This window comes from Anomalospiza imberbis, chromosome 1, assembly GCF_031753505.1.
Source record: "Anomalospiza imberbis isolate Cuckoo-Finch-1a 21T00152 chromosome 1, ASM3175350v1, whole genome shotgun sequence".
Lineage (NCBI taxonomy): Eukaryota > Metazoa > Chordata > Aves > Passeriformes > Viduidae > Anomalospiza > Anomalospiza imberbis.
Window position 1 is genome coordinate 293296 of NC_089681.1, and position 17609 is coordinate 310904.

Here is a 17609-nt window from a genome sequence, read left to right on the forward strand (position 1 = left end):
AGCCCAAACAAGCCTGACGTGGCTGTGGGGAAATGAGGCCCCTCTTCCCAACGCACCCACAAAACCACAGCACACCACTACCACGATGATGACATCCCACGTCTCCAAAGCTCTGGTCACGTCTTCAGCCCTCCCAGAAAAACAACTTCAACAGCAGCCTTTGGTCTCTAAAACTTGCATTTAAAAGCTGCCGCCAAGGTCATGGCCTCAAGAGCAGGACATGACACTGCAGAGTTGTGGGGAGCAAAATACTCCCCACCTCAGCACTCATCAGGCCTGCAAAATGCCCCAAGGCCATGGGACAAGGCTGTCCTGCCCCTCCAGGACCAGCATAAAAGCCGGCCCAGAGCCTCTCTTCCTCACACACTTCTCCTGACAGCTTCTCCTCCTGCTCCTGCTGACAACCAGGTGAGTCTCAAGCCCCTGACACTCCTGATCCTGCACCCCTGGCCCCTCTCTGCCAGCACGCTCAGCCCCAGCCACCCTCACGCCTCCCCATAGCCCCACAACAGCCTCAATGCTCCATCACCCCTCACACCCCCATAACCCTGCGCTGCTTCTCTCCTCTCTCTTCCAGGAACCCTCCACACCACACCCATGGCCTGCAACAACCTCTGCCGACCCTGCGGACCCACCCCGCTGGCCAACAGCTGCAACGAGCCCTGTGCCCTGCAATGCCAGGATTCCCGCGTCATCATCAACCCTTCCCCTGTGCTGGTCACCCTGCCAGGACCCATCATGACCTCCTTCCCCCAGAACACCGCCGTCGGATCCACCTCCTCGGCTGCCGTGGGCACTGAACTCAGTGCCCAGGGACAGCCCATCTCTGGTGGATTTGGCTTTGGCCTTGGCTACGGCCTGGGAGGCCTGGGCTGCTATGGCAGAAGGGGTGGCTACATCTGCTAAGGGCCCTCAGCACCACCCCTGACACCACCAGATCTGGCCTCTGGCAACCGCTCCTGCAAGCAAAGCACCTTGGGTGGTGTTTGCCCTACTTGAACCTGACATTGGCTCCCTTCCTCTCGCTGCTCCTGTCTACTCATTTTTTCGCATAAATAAATTTTTCCTGCAGCAAAGCCTCTTCTTCTTATGCCAGACTTCTTGGAGCTACACCCAGCACAGTTAGTTTTCTCCCAGCCTAAATAGCTGCAGTGTCCGTAACACCATCTTCACATTCAGAGGGGTGCCAGGACCACCCAAGGAAGGTGCCATTTCCTTGCCCCCTTTTCCTGCAAGGGCCTTGGTTTACCAGGGTTTCCAGGCCATCACATCCCTTTCTGCAATTTCCTCAGTGGACCCAGGTTATTGTTGCCTTGTCCACCTGGCTGGACAGTCCCCATTCCACCTCCCTGGGAGTGTCTAGGCCAGGATATCACCTTGTTATGAGGTCTTCAACTGATCCCGATGGAGATCCTCCCTTCCCCCCTCACTGCAAGATCCCATTAAGGGAGCCTCCAGGGCACTCTCCTCCCTATTAAGGGTCCCTGGATCATCTGTGCTGGTGACCCCAAGCCACCAACCCTCTGCTGTGAGGTCACACATCACATCCCCATTATGACTTGACTCCCATCGAGTCACTGTGGATTCCTGAGGTGCAGCATGGAGACCTGGCAACAAGGTTCAGGAACAAGCCTGTGACCCTGCTGAGAAGATGGTGACCCTTGTGCCACCTTCCTGCCTCTTTGCCTTCCAATTTTGATACTCCAACACAGATTTTTGGGTCATAAACATCTTTGCTCTCCCCAGATTACTTCTCACCACTGACGTTCACTCTTTCTTCTCCTTTGATGCTTTTTTTTTTTTTCTCTGTACAAAGGCTCCCGGCAAAGAGGTGAGCTCTGGGCTGACACATGAGTTCAAAGTCTCCAGGGCTATTGGCAGCACTAAAATATTCATCACAAGCAAATTAAAATAACATCTATGGAGCAGCTGGAGCCCAGAGAGCCGGAGAACTCCAAGCACAGCTGGATTCGGATTTGGTTCAAAGAGGAAGAGCTTGCTGACAAACAAAGACCTTCCTTAAAACCAAAACTAAACAGCCCCTGCAGCTGAGCTAGGAAAGGAGGGAGGGAATAATTTGGAACTGTTTGGCCTTTTTATTTCTAGATTTAGTTAAATAGTGCATTTCCCCTGGTTGGCCTTGAGGCACCAACTTCAGCTCATCTTAAAATAAAGTCTAACCCATAAAAAGACAAATTTAAGTAATCCGTGCTCTTATACTCATTCACCTTGGAGTTCATCCAGCTTGACATCAACACTTGGACTGAAACAAGAGCAGGATTTCACCTTCCCGAGGTCCTGGGACGTGCCCAAGCAGTCAGGCCCAGCGGGATGTCTGCCTCATCCCAAACCTGCGCCAGAGACGCTCTTTTTGGGCACAGTCAGCTCACGTGGGCTCCAGGGAACACTGGGAGGAGGCTCAGATCCACATCCACGGTGCCCTGTGCCCACATTCCTCTCTCCCATCCACCCTGGGAAATCCAGGCCCTTTGGGTTGCCCCCCTTCCCAGTTCTCTGCACTCCCTCCGAGGAGACCCCGGTGGGATGCACTGGATGAGGTGGGATGGGCTGGAAGGGGTGGCGTCTGTTCCAGTGCCTCTCCTGATGGGATTCACACCCACCTAGCCAAGATCCCACTCCCAGAATAACCTCAAACCCCATCATGGTGCAGTGGCAGGTTCATCTCGCTCCTCCAGAGGACTGAACTCAACAAGACCAAATCCAAAATCATGGTAGAAAGGACATTCTTGTGCGGCAGCTGCTCCCAATCCGATGAAGAGAGTTTCTTGGAATATCTGTGGCCATCACCCCCATCCCAGTCTTTCCCCTCCGTGCTTTTGGATAATTCCCACTGCCAAAGGGCTGCACATTGTGGGGAGCAACCCCCAATCCCTATGGAAACTGGCACAGGCCATCCTATGGGACAAGGCCTGGAAAAGGGGTCACTGCTGGTGTGCTGCTCCCTAAAAAAGAGCCACAAAGCTGGAATTTTAGCAGGGAAGAGATGCTTAGAGCTGTCTCACCTGGGCTCCTGGAGCTTGGCTGCAGCCGTAAAGCATCATCCTCGGACAGCTTCCACCTGGGACAGGCTGTTACCTGGGAATCTCATACCCATCTGCCCCACTTTCCTACGAGGCACGGGGAGGGCAGAGCAGGGAGTGGGGCTGGACCCAAAACCGGGCCCGTTCCAGAATAATAGGTCACCCACAAGGAAGCTTCGTTACTGAAACGACGCCTCACACGAAGCAGCGGTTCCCCGGCAGGATCTGGCCAAGCCACCCAAGCTTTATGCTGCCGGCTGGAAGGTCCTGGGATGTCCTCTGGATCATGTCACGCAGACGCCCTGCCCAGATGAGCTAATGGGTCTGGCTCCAGGCTTTGATCCTCGAATCCCAAGGCCTTGTTAGATAACATCAGAAGCCTGGGTGATATTTCATTAACAAACGAGTCCATCCCATGTGGTCGCCGCAACTTTATCCCTTTCCCCTGTGATCTTCCCTCGTGTTCCAACATTTCTTTGGTAATTAGCCCCAGAATTAGCATATTTAAGTTCCAAAATGACTACATTTAATGCAACACCGTGGTTATTCGAGTGCTGTCACAGCAGCTCTTGGCTGCACCACCTCCCAGCAATTCCTTGGCCGAAACACGGGTTTATCCCTAATTAGTCTCCCAAAACTTGCAGGAGGCAGCAGGAAGATCTTATTCTCCCACCAGCAGGTGGAAAATCTTCCTTGGCTTTTCCCCCCCATCCCTGGGAGTGTTCAAGGTCACGTTGGAGCAACCTGGTCTAGTGGAAGGTGTCCCTGCCCATGGCAGGGGGTTGGAATGGGATGATTTTTGTTTATGGGAATGATTTTATTCCAACCCAAACCCTTTTATTCCATAATTTTGCCGTGAAGTGAGGTGGAAGCGTGGACGCAGCTGGATCTGACTCATCCCAACACCAGCGTGAGGTTTCTTCTTGCCAAACCTCAGTGTCTCGTGGAGGATGCAGGACTGACCTGGAATTAGCTGGCATGGAGAAGGAGCTTCAGTGCCCATCCCTGGCTCCGTGGGTGAGATCAGCCAGGGAATCCTGTAAAACACCAGGTGGGAACAACACCAGGACCCCTGGGAGTGGGATTTTGGAGCTGGGAAAGGCATGGAAGGGCTGGGCACACTCTGGGACTCAGCCAGCTGGGAGAGGGGATGGGCACTTCCAGGGGACAGAGGCACAAGGTGACAGCTTTTAATATGCAATGACCCCCCCAACACCAATTCCCAGCAAGGAGGTCCCCAAGGATTCAGCTTGCCCTGAGACTTTCCCAGAGGAAAAGGGCACATTTCCAGGTCTCAGCCAGGAGAAAAGGAATTAAAAACTCTCATTCTATTGCTCCTCGACACTGGGGCTATCCAGGGCTTTGGCAGGAGGAATCTGGGAATTCCTGGCTGGGTGTCCCTTAATTCCACTTTCAAATTTTTAGTTTAGAGCAAAGCCCTGCTTTTGCCTCGCAAAAATTCCAAAGGAAAAGCCAGCTGAATGTGGGGGTGGAGGGGATGCCTTCAAAACCCCACACACAGGAAAGCTCTGCTAATTTTTAATCTCGGCTTAAGTGCATTAAAAGTGATTAAAACGTTTTCACATCTAAATCCTTTCTGATTAGCCCCTTTGGGGGGGGACACCTAGGAACCCCCTTTCCCTGCACCCCCTTCCTTTCCTGCACCCTTTCCCTTGCTTCTGCACCCCTTCCCATGAACTTCCTTAAAACCCCTGCATCCTCTTTCCTTTCCTTTCCTCTGTACGTGCATCTCCTTCTCATCCACCCTTCCCTGTTCCTGCGCCTCCATTCCCTTCCCTGCACCCCCATTCCCTTTCCCCCTCCTTTTCCCTGCACCTCATTTCCCCACCCGCTTCTCTTCCCCTGCACCTCTTCCTTCCTTGCACCCCTTTCCCTTATCCCTCTTCCCTTCCCAAAATCTTCTCCCCTGCTCCCCCCCCCACCAATTTCCCCTGCTCCCGGGCATAGACTACATTTCCCGACGAGCAAAGCGGCAGCGCCCCGTGACGGCGGCGGAAGAAGCCGAGCGCAGCCGAACCCTAACCGGGCCGGGACGAACCGAGTGGAGCGAAGCCGAACTCAGCCGAGCCCCAAACGAGCTGACCCGAGTGACCCCGAATCTTGACGAACCTAGCCGAGCCTCCACGAAGCACGGCCGAGCAGATCCGAGCACAGCCGAACTCAGCCGAGACTATACCGAGCCGAGCCGCGTGCAGCCGAACCCAGCCGAGCCCTCACCGAACCAACCCGAACCCGCACCGAGCCGAGAGCAGCCGAACTCAGCCGAGAGAATCCGAGCGCACCCGAGTGGCCCCGAATCCAGCCGAGGGTGAGACGCGCCCCTCACCCCATTAAGGGACATTTGAGGAGACAGGAGCCCCCCCAGACCGGTGGGGAGGAGAAGCGGGGGTCCCCAAAGTGGGGGGACAGGACGGTGGGGAGGGCAGGGGGACGGGAGGTTGCGGATTTGGAGGGGGGACGCGCTGCGGGACAGGAGGGTGTGCGGGGAGATGGGGGTGCAGGAGTGGGATTTGGGGTGCAGGGGAGGTGGAGGGGTTAGGGCCGGGTTCAGAGCTGGGATCTGGGGTGCAGTGCCGGGGTTTGAGGGGCAGGGGAGGCGTGGGATGCAATCCTGGGTGCGGACCTGGGATTTGGGGTGCAGGGAAGGGTTAGGTTGCAAACATAGGACTTGGGGTGCAGGGGGAAATTTGAGGTTCAGGAGGAGATCTGCGGTACAGACCCGGGGTGCAGAGGGAGATTTGGGGTACAGAAGGTGAATCTGGGGTGCAGGGGGGGATTTGGGCTGCAGAGACAAGACTTGGGGTTCAGGAGTAGATCTGGGATGCAGCCCTGAGGTGCAGGGGGAGATTTGGGGTGTGGGAGGCGATCTGGGGGTGCAGAAGGAGATTTGGGGCACACACCTGGGGGTGCAGCTGCCCCTCCCTTTCCAGAGGCTGGGCCAGTGCCACGTGGCAGGTGTGGCCCTGGCCCATGTGGCCTCCAGCTGAGGAGTTTCAGCCCTGTCACAGCCAAACACGCCCCTTTTTTGCCCAGAAACGCAGAAATTTCCCCCCAAAACCCCAATCCCACCTGCCTGGGCTGTGGGGGATGCTCGTGGGTGCCTGCACCAGGGTGGTCCATGCTGAGGTGATCCCAGCTTGTCCCCCCGGCTCCTCCCTGCAGGGTTTTGGCCATGACTGAGGTGACCAAGCGCATCCTGGTGACAGGTGGCACCGGCCTGGTGGGCAGAGCCATCGAGAAGGTGGTGGCCGAAGGAGAGGGGCAACCGGACGAGGAGTGGATCTTTGTGTCCTCCCGAGACGCCGACTTGACGTGAGTCAGGGTTTTCCCTTGGAAACCCCGGAATTTGCTCTGTTAACCCCAAAGACCCCAAAATTTCCCATCCCTATACTTGGTTTTTCCTTGGAAACACCCCAGTCTGCTCTGGTGACCCCAAAATTTCCTCTCCCTGGATTTGCTTTTTCCTCGGAAACACCCCCAGTCTGCTCTGGTGACCCCAAAATTTCCTATCCCAGAATTTGGATTTTCCTTGGAAATGCCTCAAATTGCTCTGTCGACCCCACCAAATCCCAAATTTTCCTATTCCAGTGTTTGATTTTTCCTTGGAAACAACCCAGTCTCCTCTGTTGACCCTGACCAACCCCAAAATTTCCCATCCTTGGACTTGGTTTTTCTTCTGAATCTCCCCAGTCTGATCTGGTGACCCCAACATTTCCTATCCCCGCGTTTCATTTTTCCTTGGAAACAACCCAATCTGCTCTGTTGACCCTGATAAACTCCAAAATTTCCCATCCTGGGATTTGGTTTTTCCACTAAAAGACCCCAGGCAGCTCTGTTCACCTCACTGAACCCCAAATTTTCCCATCCCAGGATTGGGTTTTTCCTTGGAATTGCCCCAGTCTGCTCTGGTGACCCCAAGATTTCCTATCCCTGGTTTTGGATTTTCCTTTGAAACACCCCAGTGTTTTCTGTTGACCCCACTGAATCCCAAATTTCTCCATTCCAGGATTTGATTTTTTCTTGGAAACAGCCTAGTCTGCTCTGTTGGCCCTGACAAACCCCAAAATTTTCCATTCCAGAATTTGGGTTTTCCTTGGAAAGACCCCAGTCTGCTCTGTTGACCTCACCCAATCCCAGATTTTCCCATCCCAAGATTGGGTTTTTCCTTAGAAACTCCCCAGTCTGCCGCCACCGAACTCCAACATTTCCTCTTCTAGGATCATATTTTTTCTCAGAAACACCTCAATTTTCTCTGCTGACCCCACTGAATCCCAAAATTTTCCATTCCAGGAACAGCTCCGAGACCAAAGCCCTGTTTGAGAGGCACAAGCCCACCCACGTCATCCACCTGGCCGCCATGGTCGGAGGCCTCTTCAAAAACATCCGCTCCAACCTGGATTTTTGGGTGAGCACCCACAGAATTGGCACTTCTGGGATCCCTGTGGGTGCTGCACTCCCTAAATTGGGATGTGGACACACAGGGATGTGGCTCTGCTCTGAAGCCAAGCCAGAGCTCCAGTGGTTTCTGGAGTTATTAATGAGTTGTTGGTGAAGGGATTTGGGGATCCCTGACCCCACAATCCTGATAAATGTCCCTTTTCCCAGAGGACAAACATCCACATCAATGACAACGTCCTGCACTCGGCCCACGAGTCAGGGGTGCAGAAGGTGGTCTCCTGCCTCTCCACCTGCATCTTCCCAGACAAGACCACCTATCCCATCGACGAGACCATGGTGAGAATCCCCATTCCCACGCAAAATCCAGGGAAAGTCCCTGCCCTGCTTAATTTATCCACTCTGACATTCCCAGATCCACAACGGGCCGCCTCATAGCTCCAACTTTGGCTACTCCTACGCCAAGAGGATGATTGATGTCCAAAATAGGTGAACTGGGGACTTGGGAGCAGCCATTGGTTTTCAAGGCAAGGGGAATCCAGTGGGATTTCCAGGTGGAAGCTGGGGAGATACCAGGGCTCAGCAGGTGAAGGTCCTGCTGGCTGGGGTTTTTTGGAGGAAGGGGCTTGACAGCCCACCCACCATCCCTTCCATGCTGTCGTCCAGGGGTTATTCTGAGCAGCATGGCCGACGCTTCACTGCTGTCATTCCCACCAACGTCTTTGGGCCGCACGACAACTTCAACATCGCGGATGGCCACGTCCTGCCGGGGCTCATCCACAAGGTCTACCTGGCCAAACGTGAGGGTGGCATTTTCTGGGGAGAAATAAGGGTTTTTTTCTTTCCCACCTGCTCTGTGGGGTGGTTAGAGGTGGCTCTGGTGGTCATGGCTCCTTCCTCCTTCAGAGTCCGGCTCTGCCTTGACCGTCTGGGGAACGGGCAAGCCCAGGAGACAGTTCATCTATTCCCTGGTAGGTGTGGCCTTGGGAAGCAGGGAATGGGGCTGGAGGACCCACTGGCAGGACCCCAGAGGGGGCTGAATCCCCCTGGCTTCTCCTGGGCCATCCCCAGAGTTTTGTCCCCTTGGGATGAGAGGGCTGGGGGATATCAGTGACCCCTCCAAGAGTTGTCTGCTCTTCCACAGGACCTGGCCCGACTTTTCCTTTGGGTCTTGCGGGAATATGATGAGGTGGAACCAATCATTTTGTCAGGTAAGCCCTGGCTGCCCCCAAGAAGTCCCCTCTCCATGAGGGAACAGCCACGATCCTTCCCTTCTCCACAGTGGGAGAAGAAGATGAAGTCTCCATCCGGGAAGCAGCAGAGGCCATCGCAGAGGCCATGGAATTCAGGGGAGAGCTCGTTGTATCCTTCACAAAAGGCTAAGCCCCTCTTCCCACCAGCTCCCCTGGGAGATTCCATGATCCAGAGGATCCTTCCCACCAAAGGAGCAAAAGCAAGACCTGTTCTTCCTCCTTAATCCTTCCCGTCCCAGTTTGACACCACCAAGTCCGACGGGCAGTTCAAGAAGACGGCCAGCAATGCCAAGCTCCGGCGGTACCTGCCCGGATTCCAGTTCACACCTTTCAGGAAAGGTGAGATGGGGGAGGCTGCAGGAGACACCGGGGGTCCTACCCCATGCCATCAGCCTTGGTGGCATTGAGGTGGTCCAACCTTCCCGGATGAGGAATGAAGGTGGTGAAACACTGGCACGTGTCACCCAGGAAGGTGGTGGTTTCTCCATCCCTGGAAATATCCAAGGTCAGGTTGGATAGGGCATAAAGCAACCTGGTCTCTTGGGAGGTGTCTCCTTGCATGGTGGTTGGATGAGAAGACGTAAAGAAGTCACTTCCAACCCACCCTATCCCATGACTGTCTGACCAAAATCCATTCCCAGTCCCCCAAACCCGTCCCATGATTCTCTGACCAAAATCCATTCCCAGTCCCCAAACCCATCCCTTGATTCTCTGACCAAAATCCATTCCCAGTCCCCAAACCCATCCCTTGATTCTCTGACCAAAATCCATTCCCAAAATCCATTCCCAATCCCCAAACCCATCCCATTTTCTCCCTCCCCAGCCGTGAAGGAAACCTGTGCCTGGTTCAACGCCAACTATGCCAACGCCAGGAAGTGATGGCACCAGGACCGGCACCGGGATCATCCTCTTCAACTCAGGGTTGTCCTTTGCTGGGGCAGAGGACGGGGCTGGGGGGGGTGACAGTGACATTTCCAAAGTAAAAATGGGAGCCCGGGGAGCAGCTCCCACATTCCTGCCCCACTGATGGGAGCGGCGCAGGACGCCCAAGGCAGGGGGGAGGAAAGTTGGGGCATCCCAAAAAGATCCCAAATCAAGTGGTAGGAGCCAACTGTGTCCAAGAGGGTGGTGGCTCTGAACTGTTAATGAGCTACAACTAATTACCTGCAATTAGGTGTAGTAAAAGGAAGGCAATCGGGATTCCAGGGCATGGAAATGGCAGCAGGGAATTTGCTGCTGCTCTTGGCACATGGGGATGATCCCACAGCCCCCTATCTTAGGATAGGAATGGGAAAGACTCCAGCTGTAAATGTGGCATTTATTAAAATATATGCAAATAGCATAAAACTGGTGGGATAATGAACATCTGCCCTGTACCCACATCCAGTGGCATCCTTAGGGTCCATGTTCTCCACCAGGATCTGGAATAGCCGTAAAAAGAGTTAAAACCCCTCAGGGAGGGGGCAGAGTGTCAAAAATGGTGGGATGAATCCATGGGCAAGCTACTGCTGGTGGTGTGGATGTGACAGAATTCCTGCCCGGGAATCGTTTTCTTCCGGCACCGCTGCCCAGCCCTGGTGAGCCCCTGGCACAGGGACCTACAGAGGAGACACCCATCAGCACCCCAGGAAGCCACCAGCAATGGGGTCTCCCCCTGAGGTGGCACCAAGCCATGAAGAAGGGACATTCTGGGTGGTCGGTGCTCACATGTTGGCCCTTGGGCTGCAAGGTTTGGGCTCCCAGAGCTTCCCAGCATCCATGAGCGGCTCCGGTGTCACCTGGTTTGGGAAGAAGGGGGTTCCTGTAGATGTCCCTTGTCCCCTGGGATGCCTTGGCCATCCTTCAGGACACCCTATTCTACCCCAAATTCCCCCCTGTATGCCATAACCCCAGCCCTGTCTGTCTCCCAATGGGTTGTCCCACACTCAGAGGTGCCACCATGGTGAGGACACCCCAACCTTGGAGGACCTGACCCTCAGTGAGATCCAGGTGGCCCCCAAGAGCAGGTTTTGGGGGACAACACCATCATGGGGACATCCCACCCAGCTCCTTACCCCACACGAGCTCGGTGTTGTCCTCTGGCCACCAGGGTCGGCTGATACCTGCCCTGTGAATTCGGGAATGTCCCTGGCCACCTCTTGGGGCTGCTCCAGGTGTGAGGACTCTGTAAGAACATGGCAGGGTGAAGATACCCTCCCAGTGCTCTTGTCCCCAGGCAGAGGATGGGGACACTCTGGGGTGGTGTCACATGCCCTGGCAGAGCTTGGGGACACTCTGGGATAACACACGTGTCCCAGCACAAGGTGGGCACGTGTCAGGGTTTCAGATCCGTGTCCTACAGCCACCACAACTCCCACCTTGTGGGCACCTCTCATCTTGCAGGCAGCTCATCTCCATCCTGTCCAGCTCCTCTTGCAGCAGCTCCATATCACATTCCCTGTGTGGGAAGAAGGAAAACCGGACTCCTGTCACCTTGGTGGCTTCTGTGTCACCACCACCATGGAGACATGCACCTCTCCAGCATCTCCACACCCTTCTCTGAGCAGAAATAGGTCAGGGAGTTGGGAAGAGGTGCCCAGAAGCCATAGGAAAGCCATCAGGATATGTCCTGTCCTTTCCTGGAGACCTCTGCCAGATGGCTCCAGGATGGGACACCCAGGGGTATGACATTGAGCAGAAACAGGACATGGAGTTGGGATGAGATGTCCCAAAACCACAGGAAAGCCATCCAAGATGTGTCCTGTCCTTCCCTGGAGACCTCTGCCAGATGGCTCCAGGGTGGAACATCCAGGATGGGAAATTCAGGATGGAACATCTGAACAGAAATGGTGCAAGGAGTTGGGATGAGGTGTCCAAAAGCCATAGGGAAGCCACCAGGATGTGTCCTGTCCCTTCCTGAGAACTTCTGCCAGATGGCTCCAGGGTGGAAAAGCCAGGGTGGACACCAAGGATGGCATCCAGCAGCTCCCAAGGGTTCCATGCCACCTTCTCAACCATCTCCTACCTCTCCGGGGTGGAGGTGAGCCGGTACCGGGGCTCTTTCCGGGGAGCCACTGGCTGGATCCTTCCGGCACCACGGCAGGTGGATGCCAGCAGCCAATGCCCTGTGGGAAAACAAGAGGGTGGGAGAGGACAGAGCCCCCCCGGGTGGTGTGTCCCCATCCACTGCCCCCACACTTGTCCCCACCTGCCGCAGCAAGGACCAGGAAAGTGGAGATCGCTGGGATGCCAAGGGCGCTGGAAGCGAGGAAGAGGAGGAGAAGGATGGCCCGGAATGACGCCGGCACCAGTGGGAGAACCAGGAGCGTGAAGTATGAGCTGTATGGGACGCAGGAGGAGGTGACACTTTGGCTCTGACCTGTGGGACGGGGAAAAAGAGCCTGGTGTTGGCACCCATCAGCTCCCATCTATCCTCCAGCCCCCATTCCCGCTCACCATCCAGGTCAGGGATGGCTTTGAGGTGCTCCAGGTGCTTTTCCAGCCGGCTTTGTGCATCTTCCAAGGTGGTCAGCATCAGCTCCAGGCTCTGGTTGACCCTCCGCAGCTTTTCCATCACCTCCTGAAGGACCAGGATGCTCTCTACATATGAAAAAGATGGATACGGCAATGGGATGAGCCAGGGAAGATGCACCCCGGTGTGAAAAATGGGATTCCATGAATCCCATTGGAATGGGATTTGCCGTGTTCCCACCTGGTTGGGGATGAACATCCTGAGGTCTTTCCTGCTCCTGATGGAGGTTGGATGGGACAAGCTGGTGTCCACCCCGGAGCTCTGCAGCCCCACGGCTGCTCACATTCCCTGTGGGGAGGTAAAAGAGGTCAGATCAATCCCAAAGTGGGATATGGGAATGTTGCAGTATCCCAGCCCTGGCTCATACCCATCCAGTGGGTGATGTCCTGCACGAGCTGGGCCACGGGGGTCTCATCCAGCGCCGACCTCATCCAGGTCTCCCAGAGCTCCTCCTGAGGCGAATATTTGGGGGGTGATGATGCGGGAATACAGGTTTTCCCCATGGACCCCCCAAATGCACCCCTGGGTGCTCCCAGCACAGAATGGGGAGACAGAGGAGGGGGTTTGGGGACATAAAGTATGGAAAAAGGTGTGAACTCACCCCAGAATTTGGCCTTCACCCCCCAAAAACCATCCTTACACCAAGCAAAGAGGCTGCCCAGGATGAGGAATCCCAAATTTCCCAGCCAGAGGGAGTCCCACAGCCACCAGAGAGTAACAGGAGTCCAGGTGTGACATCTCCTGGGATGTGGCTTCATCCTAGAACTGGCTGTCACCCGTGGTTGCTGTGAAGGGGATTTGTGGGGGGAACCCCAGCTCTGGGGCGGTCCCCACCTTCTCTGAGGGGACAGCGAGGCCCAGCCACCCCAAAAACCCGGCAGTGGCACAGAGGAGCAGCACAGCCCGCGAGCTCTGAAGCAGCATGATGGGAATGGAGGGGGGCCTGTGGGGAAAAGAGAGTAAGGAAAACCCCCCCCACCCATGGAAAAATTACAGGACCCCCCCCCCCCCCCCCAAATTTCAGGGTTCTCTCCACCAAGGGAACCTCCCCTAGTCCCAGGGATGCCAGTGGGTGAAGAGCACCCTGGAGTGGGAAGCAGCTCCCACATCCACCGACAAATTAGGGGACACCCCCTCGGAGAGTACCCCCTACAAACCCGTGGATGCCGACGGGTGGGAGACCTGTGGGGCGAGGAGAGTGGGAAGCACCTCCCACAACTCTGGGGACCTCCCCTACGCCAAATTTACTCCCCCACCCCCGTGGTGGGGATCCCCCCGTGGCCCCAGAGGTTCTGGGGCTCCGCTGAGCGCTGCGGGGAAGGTTGGAAAGGGTTTGGGAAGGTTTGGGAGCAGCCGGGAATTCCCTCCAGGACCCCCACGCGTGCACCTGCGCTAACCACGTGGCGCCGGCGCCTGCGCAGTTTCCCCTCCTTGGCCCTTTCACCCCGCCTCTTAAAGTCGGATCTACCAATAGGAAAACAGGGTGTGTCTACGCTAGGCCAATCAGCGCCGGGGGTGTGACTCCAGGGGCGTGGCCTCGCGTAGCGATGGAGGCGTCCGAGCTCTGGGTCGGGTTCGTGGGCGCCGGGCGCATGGCTGGGGGACTCGTCCGGGGGCTGCTGCAGGCGGGTACGGGATAGGGGACGACCGGAGGGTCCGTGACACACGGGCAGGGGAGGGGACATGGGGACAGTCCTGGTCTGGCGCCTTCCCGGCGTCCCTGCGCGTCCTGTGGCGCGGGGATGTGTGGGGGGGACATGGGGACAGCACTGATCTGGACGCTCCCTGCACTCCCTTCCCTGTTGTTCAGTGGAGGGACATGGGGACAGTCGCGTCCTGGCCCATTCCGAAAGTCCCAGCTCGCCCCTGAGTCCCTGTCCTCCAGTGCAGGGACGTGGGGATAACCGTGTCCCTGCCCTCGTTCCCAAGGTCCGAGCCCTTCCCGAGGTCTCTGTGCTCCATTGGAGGGACATGGGGACAGCCCTGCCTTGGCCTATTCCCAAGGTCCCAGCCCTTCCCCGGGTTCCTGTCCTGCACTGGAAGGACATGGGGACAGCCCTTTCTTGCTGCTCTCCCCCGGGGACCCTGCTCCTTCCTGGTGTCCCTGTCCCACACATTAGTGTGGGGACATGGGGACAGCCCTTTTCTGCACTCCTCCCCAAGGTTCCTGCTCTCCCCAGGGTCCTTGCCCTCTGTGAGGTTCCTGTCCCCTATATCAGTGTGGGGACATTGGGACAGCCCTGTCCTGCCTCTCTCCCTGACATCCCTGTCCCACAGATAGTGAGGGCACAGCCCTGTCCTTGCTCCCGGTGCGTCCCAGATTGTCCCTGTCCCATAGCACAGTGGGGGGACAGCCCTGCCCATTAGGGCCACTTCCATTGTCACTGCACCCTGACACAACTGGTGCCAGCCACCACAGCAGGATCCATCCCCAGCCCCCTTTGCTCCACGTCCCCCTTTGGGATCGTGCTGGGATTGGAGGAATCACATCCCAGTGGAAATTGGGGTGTCTGGGTTGTGCTGGGGTGTCCCCCCAACCCTGGGGCCACCCTGGCCACTCACCCCATTCCCTGTGTCCCCCAAGGGAAGGTTCCAGCCAGCAACGTCCTGGCCAGCGCTCCCTCGGACAAAAACCTGGATGCTTGGCGGGTGAGTGGGGCCAAGGCAGTGGGAGATTTTGGGGTGTCCCTCACTGTGGGGTCAGAGCACCCTTTCCCCCACACTGGGGTTTGGCTCATCCTTCCCAGGGCTGGGTGAGATCCAGGCAGAGCCTCGGTGACTTTTTGACCAGAGCAGATCCCCAGGCTGTGTCCCTGCCTCTGGATGTGCCGTTACCCTGGGGGTGCTGTTTTTGGGATGCTGTTTTTGGGGGTGCCGGGCTGTGATCCCTCTCCCTGTCCCCGGGCAGGAGTTGGGCTGCCGGACCACGCACTGCAACCTGGAAGTGGTGCACAGGAGCACCCTGGTCTTCCTGGCCACCAAACCCCACATCCTGCCGGGTGTCCTGGAGGAGATCCGTCCTGCTGTGGGGTCCCACCACATCGTCGTGTCACTGGTGGCCGGTGTCACCATCCAGACACTGCAGCGGGTGAGACTCCTCCTTCTCCTTTTCCTTCTCCTTCTTTTCTCCTTCTCTCCTGCTCTTCCTTTTCTCCTTCTCCTTTTCCTTCTCCTTTTCTCCTCCTCTCCTGCTCCTTCTCTCCTGCTTCTCCTTTTCTCCTTCTCCTTTTCCTTCTCCTTTTCTCCTCCTCTCCTGCTCCTTCTCTCCTGCTTCTCCTTTTCTCCTTCTCATTGTCCTTCTTCTTTTCTCCTTCTCCTCCTCTCCTTTTGCTTCTGTTTCCCCTTCTTCTCCTTCTTCTCTCCTCCTCCTCCTCTCCTTTCTTTTTCCTCTTCCTGCTTCTCCTTTTTCTTCTCCTCCTTCTCTTCCTCCTCATCCACCTTCTCTCCTCTTTTTCCTTGTCCTCATCCTGGCCTTCCTTCTCCTCCTCCTCCTCCTCCTCCTCCTCCTCCTCCTCCTCCTCCTCCTCCTTTCTCTCTTCCTTCTTTTTCATCTCTCATTCTCTTCCTCCTTTCCTCCTCCTCCTCTCCTTTCTCCTCCATTTGCACCTAGGCCCACACAGGACACACTGCTGCGGCCTTGTCCCCACCTGGCTGCACCTCCAGCTCCCTCCCCGTGCTCCTCACTTCTCCACCAGCCTGATGGGTGACACCCACCGGTGTCTTCAGTCACCCTTGGGTACTTCCCGGGGCTGGCACCCCTTCTCCCATCCCCATCTTTTCCCAGCTCCTCCCGCCCTGGACCAAAGTGCTGCGGATCATGCCCAACCTGCCCTGCGTGGTGCAGGCAGGGGCCATGGTCTTCTCCCGAGGCAGCAACGCAGGTGACGAGGAAGCCGCGCTCCTCAAGAGCCTCCTGTCCTCCTGCGGCCTCTGCGAGGAGGTCCCCGAATCCTACATCGACATCCACACCGGGCTCAGTGGCAGCGGCGTGGCCTATGTAAGCCAGCGGGACGGGGGACACTGTCCTGGGATTTGGGGTCCCCCCCTTGCTCCAGGCTCACCCCTGGATGCTCCCCTCTTCCCAGGTGTACCTGTTTGCCGAGGCGCTGGCCGAGGGCGCGGTGAAGATGGGAATGCCGGGCGCCTTGGCCAGCAGGATCGCGGCACAGACGCTGCTGGTGAGTCCTTGGCACACACCGGCATTGCCCTCCTTCCGTCCTGCCCCTGGGCTCCACAACATCCATGGCGATGAGGGAGGAGGTGCTGGATGCCACTCTGCCTCAGTTTCCCCTCTTGGAAGCAAAAACGAGGCCACCAGAATGACAAAGGGCATGGCAATGGGACAGTCCCTCGCCATGGGGGTGTTGGGATGGTGATGCCATCCAACCATGGAAAGGGGAGTTTGGGAAGTCGCAAATCTCACCTTCTTGGTGTCCTGGTGTGCCGTAGGGTGCAGCGAAGATGCTGCTGGAGACGGGGGAGCACCCGGCCAAGCTGCGGGGGGACGTCTGCACGCCCGGGGGCACCACGATCTATGCCCTGCACCAGCTGGAGAAGGGAGCGCTCCGGGCCACCGTCATGGATGCCGTGGAGGCGGCCACCAACCGGGCGTGTGACATGGCCAAGGACTAGTGGATGAGCCCCTTGTGGGACAGGAGGGGTGATGGGGACCAAAGCAAGCTCCTCTGAGGAGTAGGATCCTGCCATCTTCAGGAGAACGTGGATGAGGGTGGGAGGTGGTGTGGACACGTGTTACCTCTGCAGGGCTGGAACCAAATAAACGTGGCCAGAGCAATGGGGGCTGTGGCTTTTTGTGGTCCTTGTGGCCCTGGGGGGCTGTGGAAGCCACCATGGGGTCACTTCTGTGGGGAAGTGACATCCATGATTTCCAGGGATGGAGCTGGTGCCACGCTGGCTTGTGCTTGCTGGGGATAGTGCTGGCACCAAGGTCACCAAGGATGAAGCTGGTGTGGGATGTGCAGCACTGGGGAGGGGACTTTTGGGAATGAGGTGATCCCAGTTTAACCCTGCTGGGGCTGGGAGGATGGCTGCATCCCTATGGTCAGAGCCACATCCATGAGGATGCAGCCCACATTCCAGAACTATGGGCAAGAGCTCAACCAGCCGCAAGAACGGCACCACAATCCCTCCCTGGCACCAGGGAATGGGATGGAAGCCCTGATCTACTCCCATCTCCAGGAATATCAAGGGCATAGAAACTCAAACTTGCCCATCAGGAGAGGATCTGAGCCTTTTGCACGCCCTAATTAAGGTCTGCTTGCTTCCCAGCACCTGCACAGATGCAATTAGAGATGATTTGGGAACTGCTTCGAGGATGAAAAAGGTTTTTTCCAGGCAAAAACTGGTGGGAACATCTGGATGCTGAGC

General features: G+C 56.7%; 4 protein-coding genes and 1 long non-coding RNA gene across 10 annotated transcripts in view; 2 read left to right on the plus strand and 3 right to left on the minus strand.

Moving 5' to 3' along the window:
- LOC137463367 (feather beta keratin-like) overlaps nt 1–1518 on the minus strand; it is a 92193-nt gene extending 90675 nt beyond the window's left edge. For 2 of the 5 annotated variants that reach the window (XR_010993939.1, XM_068174551.1), the window contains exon 1: nt 1377–1514. The gene's annotated coding sequence lies outside the window, so the exon portion shown is untranslated. Of the gene's footprint in view, nt 1–1376 lie in introns of all 5 variants that reach the window. The other 3 variants (XR_010993932.1, XR_010993952.1, XM_068174630.1) reach the window with 3 other exon arrangements.
- A 2383-nt stretch (nt 1519–3901) lies between these two features.
- On the minus strand, nt 3902–5239 carry LOC137463745 (uncharacterized). The gene is made up of 2 exons (XR_010993970.1): nt 5080–5239; nt 3902–4078 (listed from the first exon to the last, which is right to left on the minus strand). It is a non-coding gene; the product is annotated as an uncharacterized lncRNA (long non-coding RNA).
- Nucleotides 5240–5245: 6 nt separating this feature from the next.
- Nucleotides 5246–10057, plus strand: GFUS (GDP-L-fucose synthase). The gene is made up of 11 exons (XM_068174430.1): nt 5246–5370; nt 6225–6374; nt 7353–7467; nt 7668–7796; nt 7873–7946; nt 8124–8257; nt 8364–8428; nt 8602–8668; nt 8740–8819; nt 8950–9049; nt 9534–10057. Exons 2-11 carry the CDS (start codon nt 6235–6237, stop codon nt 9587–9589), a joined length of 960 nt encoding a protein of 319 aa, XP_068030531.1. The 5' UTR covers nt 5246–5370; nt 6225–6234; the 3' UTR covers nt 9590–10057.
- Nucleotides 10009–13165, minus strand: LOC137463037 (protein brambleberry-like). The gene is made up of 10 exons (XM_068173976.1): nt 13056–13165; nt 12589–12673; nt 12402–12509; nt 12146–12289; nt 11898–12068; nt 11715–11814; nt 11068–11147; nt 10765–10874; nt 10418–10488; nt 10009–10308 (listed from the first exon to the last, which is right to left on the minus strand). The coding sequence occupies exons 1-10, from the start codon at nt 13143–13145 to the stop codon at nt 10182–10184; spliced, it is 1086 nt and encodes a 361-aa protein (XP_068030077.1). The 5' UTR covers nt 13146–13165; the 3' UTR covers nt 10009–10181.
- Nucleotides 13166–13725: 560 nt separating this feature from the next.
- On the plus strand, nt 13726–17018 carry PYCR3 (pyrroline-5-carboxylate reductase 3). 2 transcript variants are annotated; one of them, XM_068174244.1, is made up of 6 exons: nt 13726–13850; nt 14806–14870; nt 15130–15309; nt 16006–16218; nt 16307–16399; nt 16671–17018. In XM_068174244.1, exons 1-6 carry the CDS (start codon nt 13769–13771, stop codon nt 16851–16853), a joined length of 816 nt encoding a protein of 271 aa, XP_068030345.1. In that variant the 5' UTR covers nt 13726–13768; the 3' UTR covers nt 16854–17018. The 2 variants fall into 2 exon arrangements, with proteins under 2 accessions (XP_068030345.1, XP_068030423.1); XM_068174322.1 differs by having other exon boundaries at nt 16066–16218.
- The last annotated feature ends 591 nt before the right edge of the window (nt 17019–17609 follow it).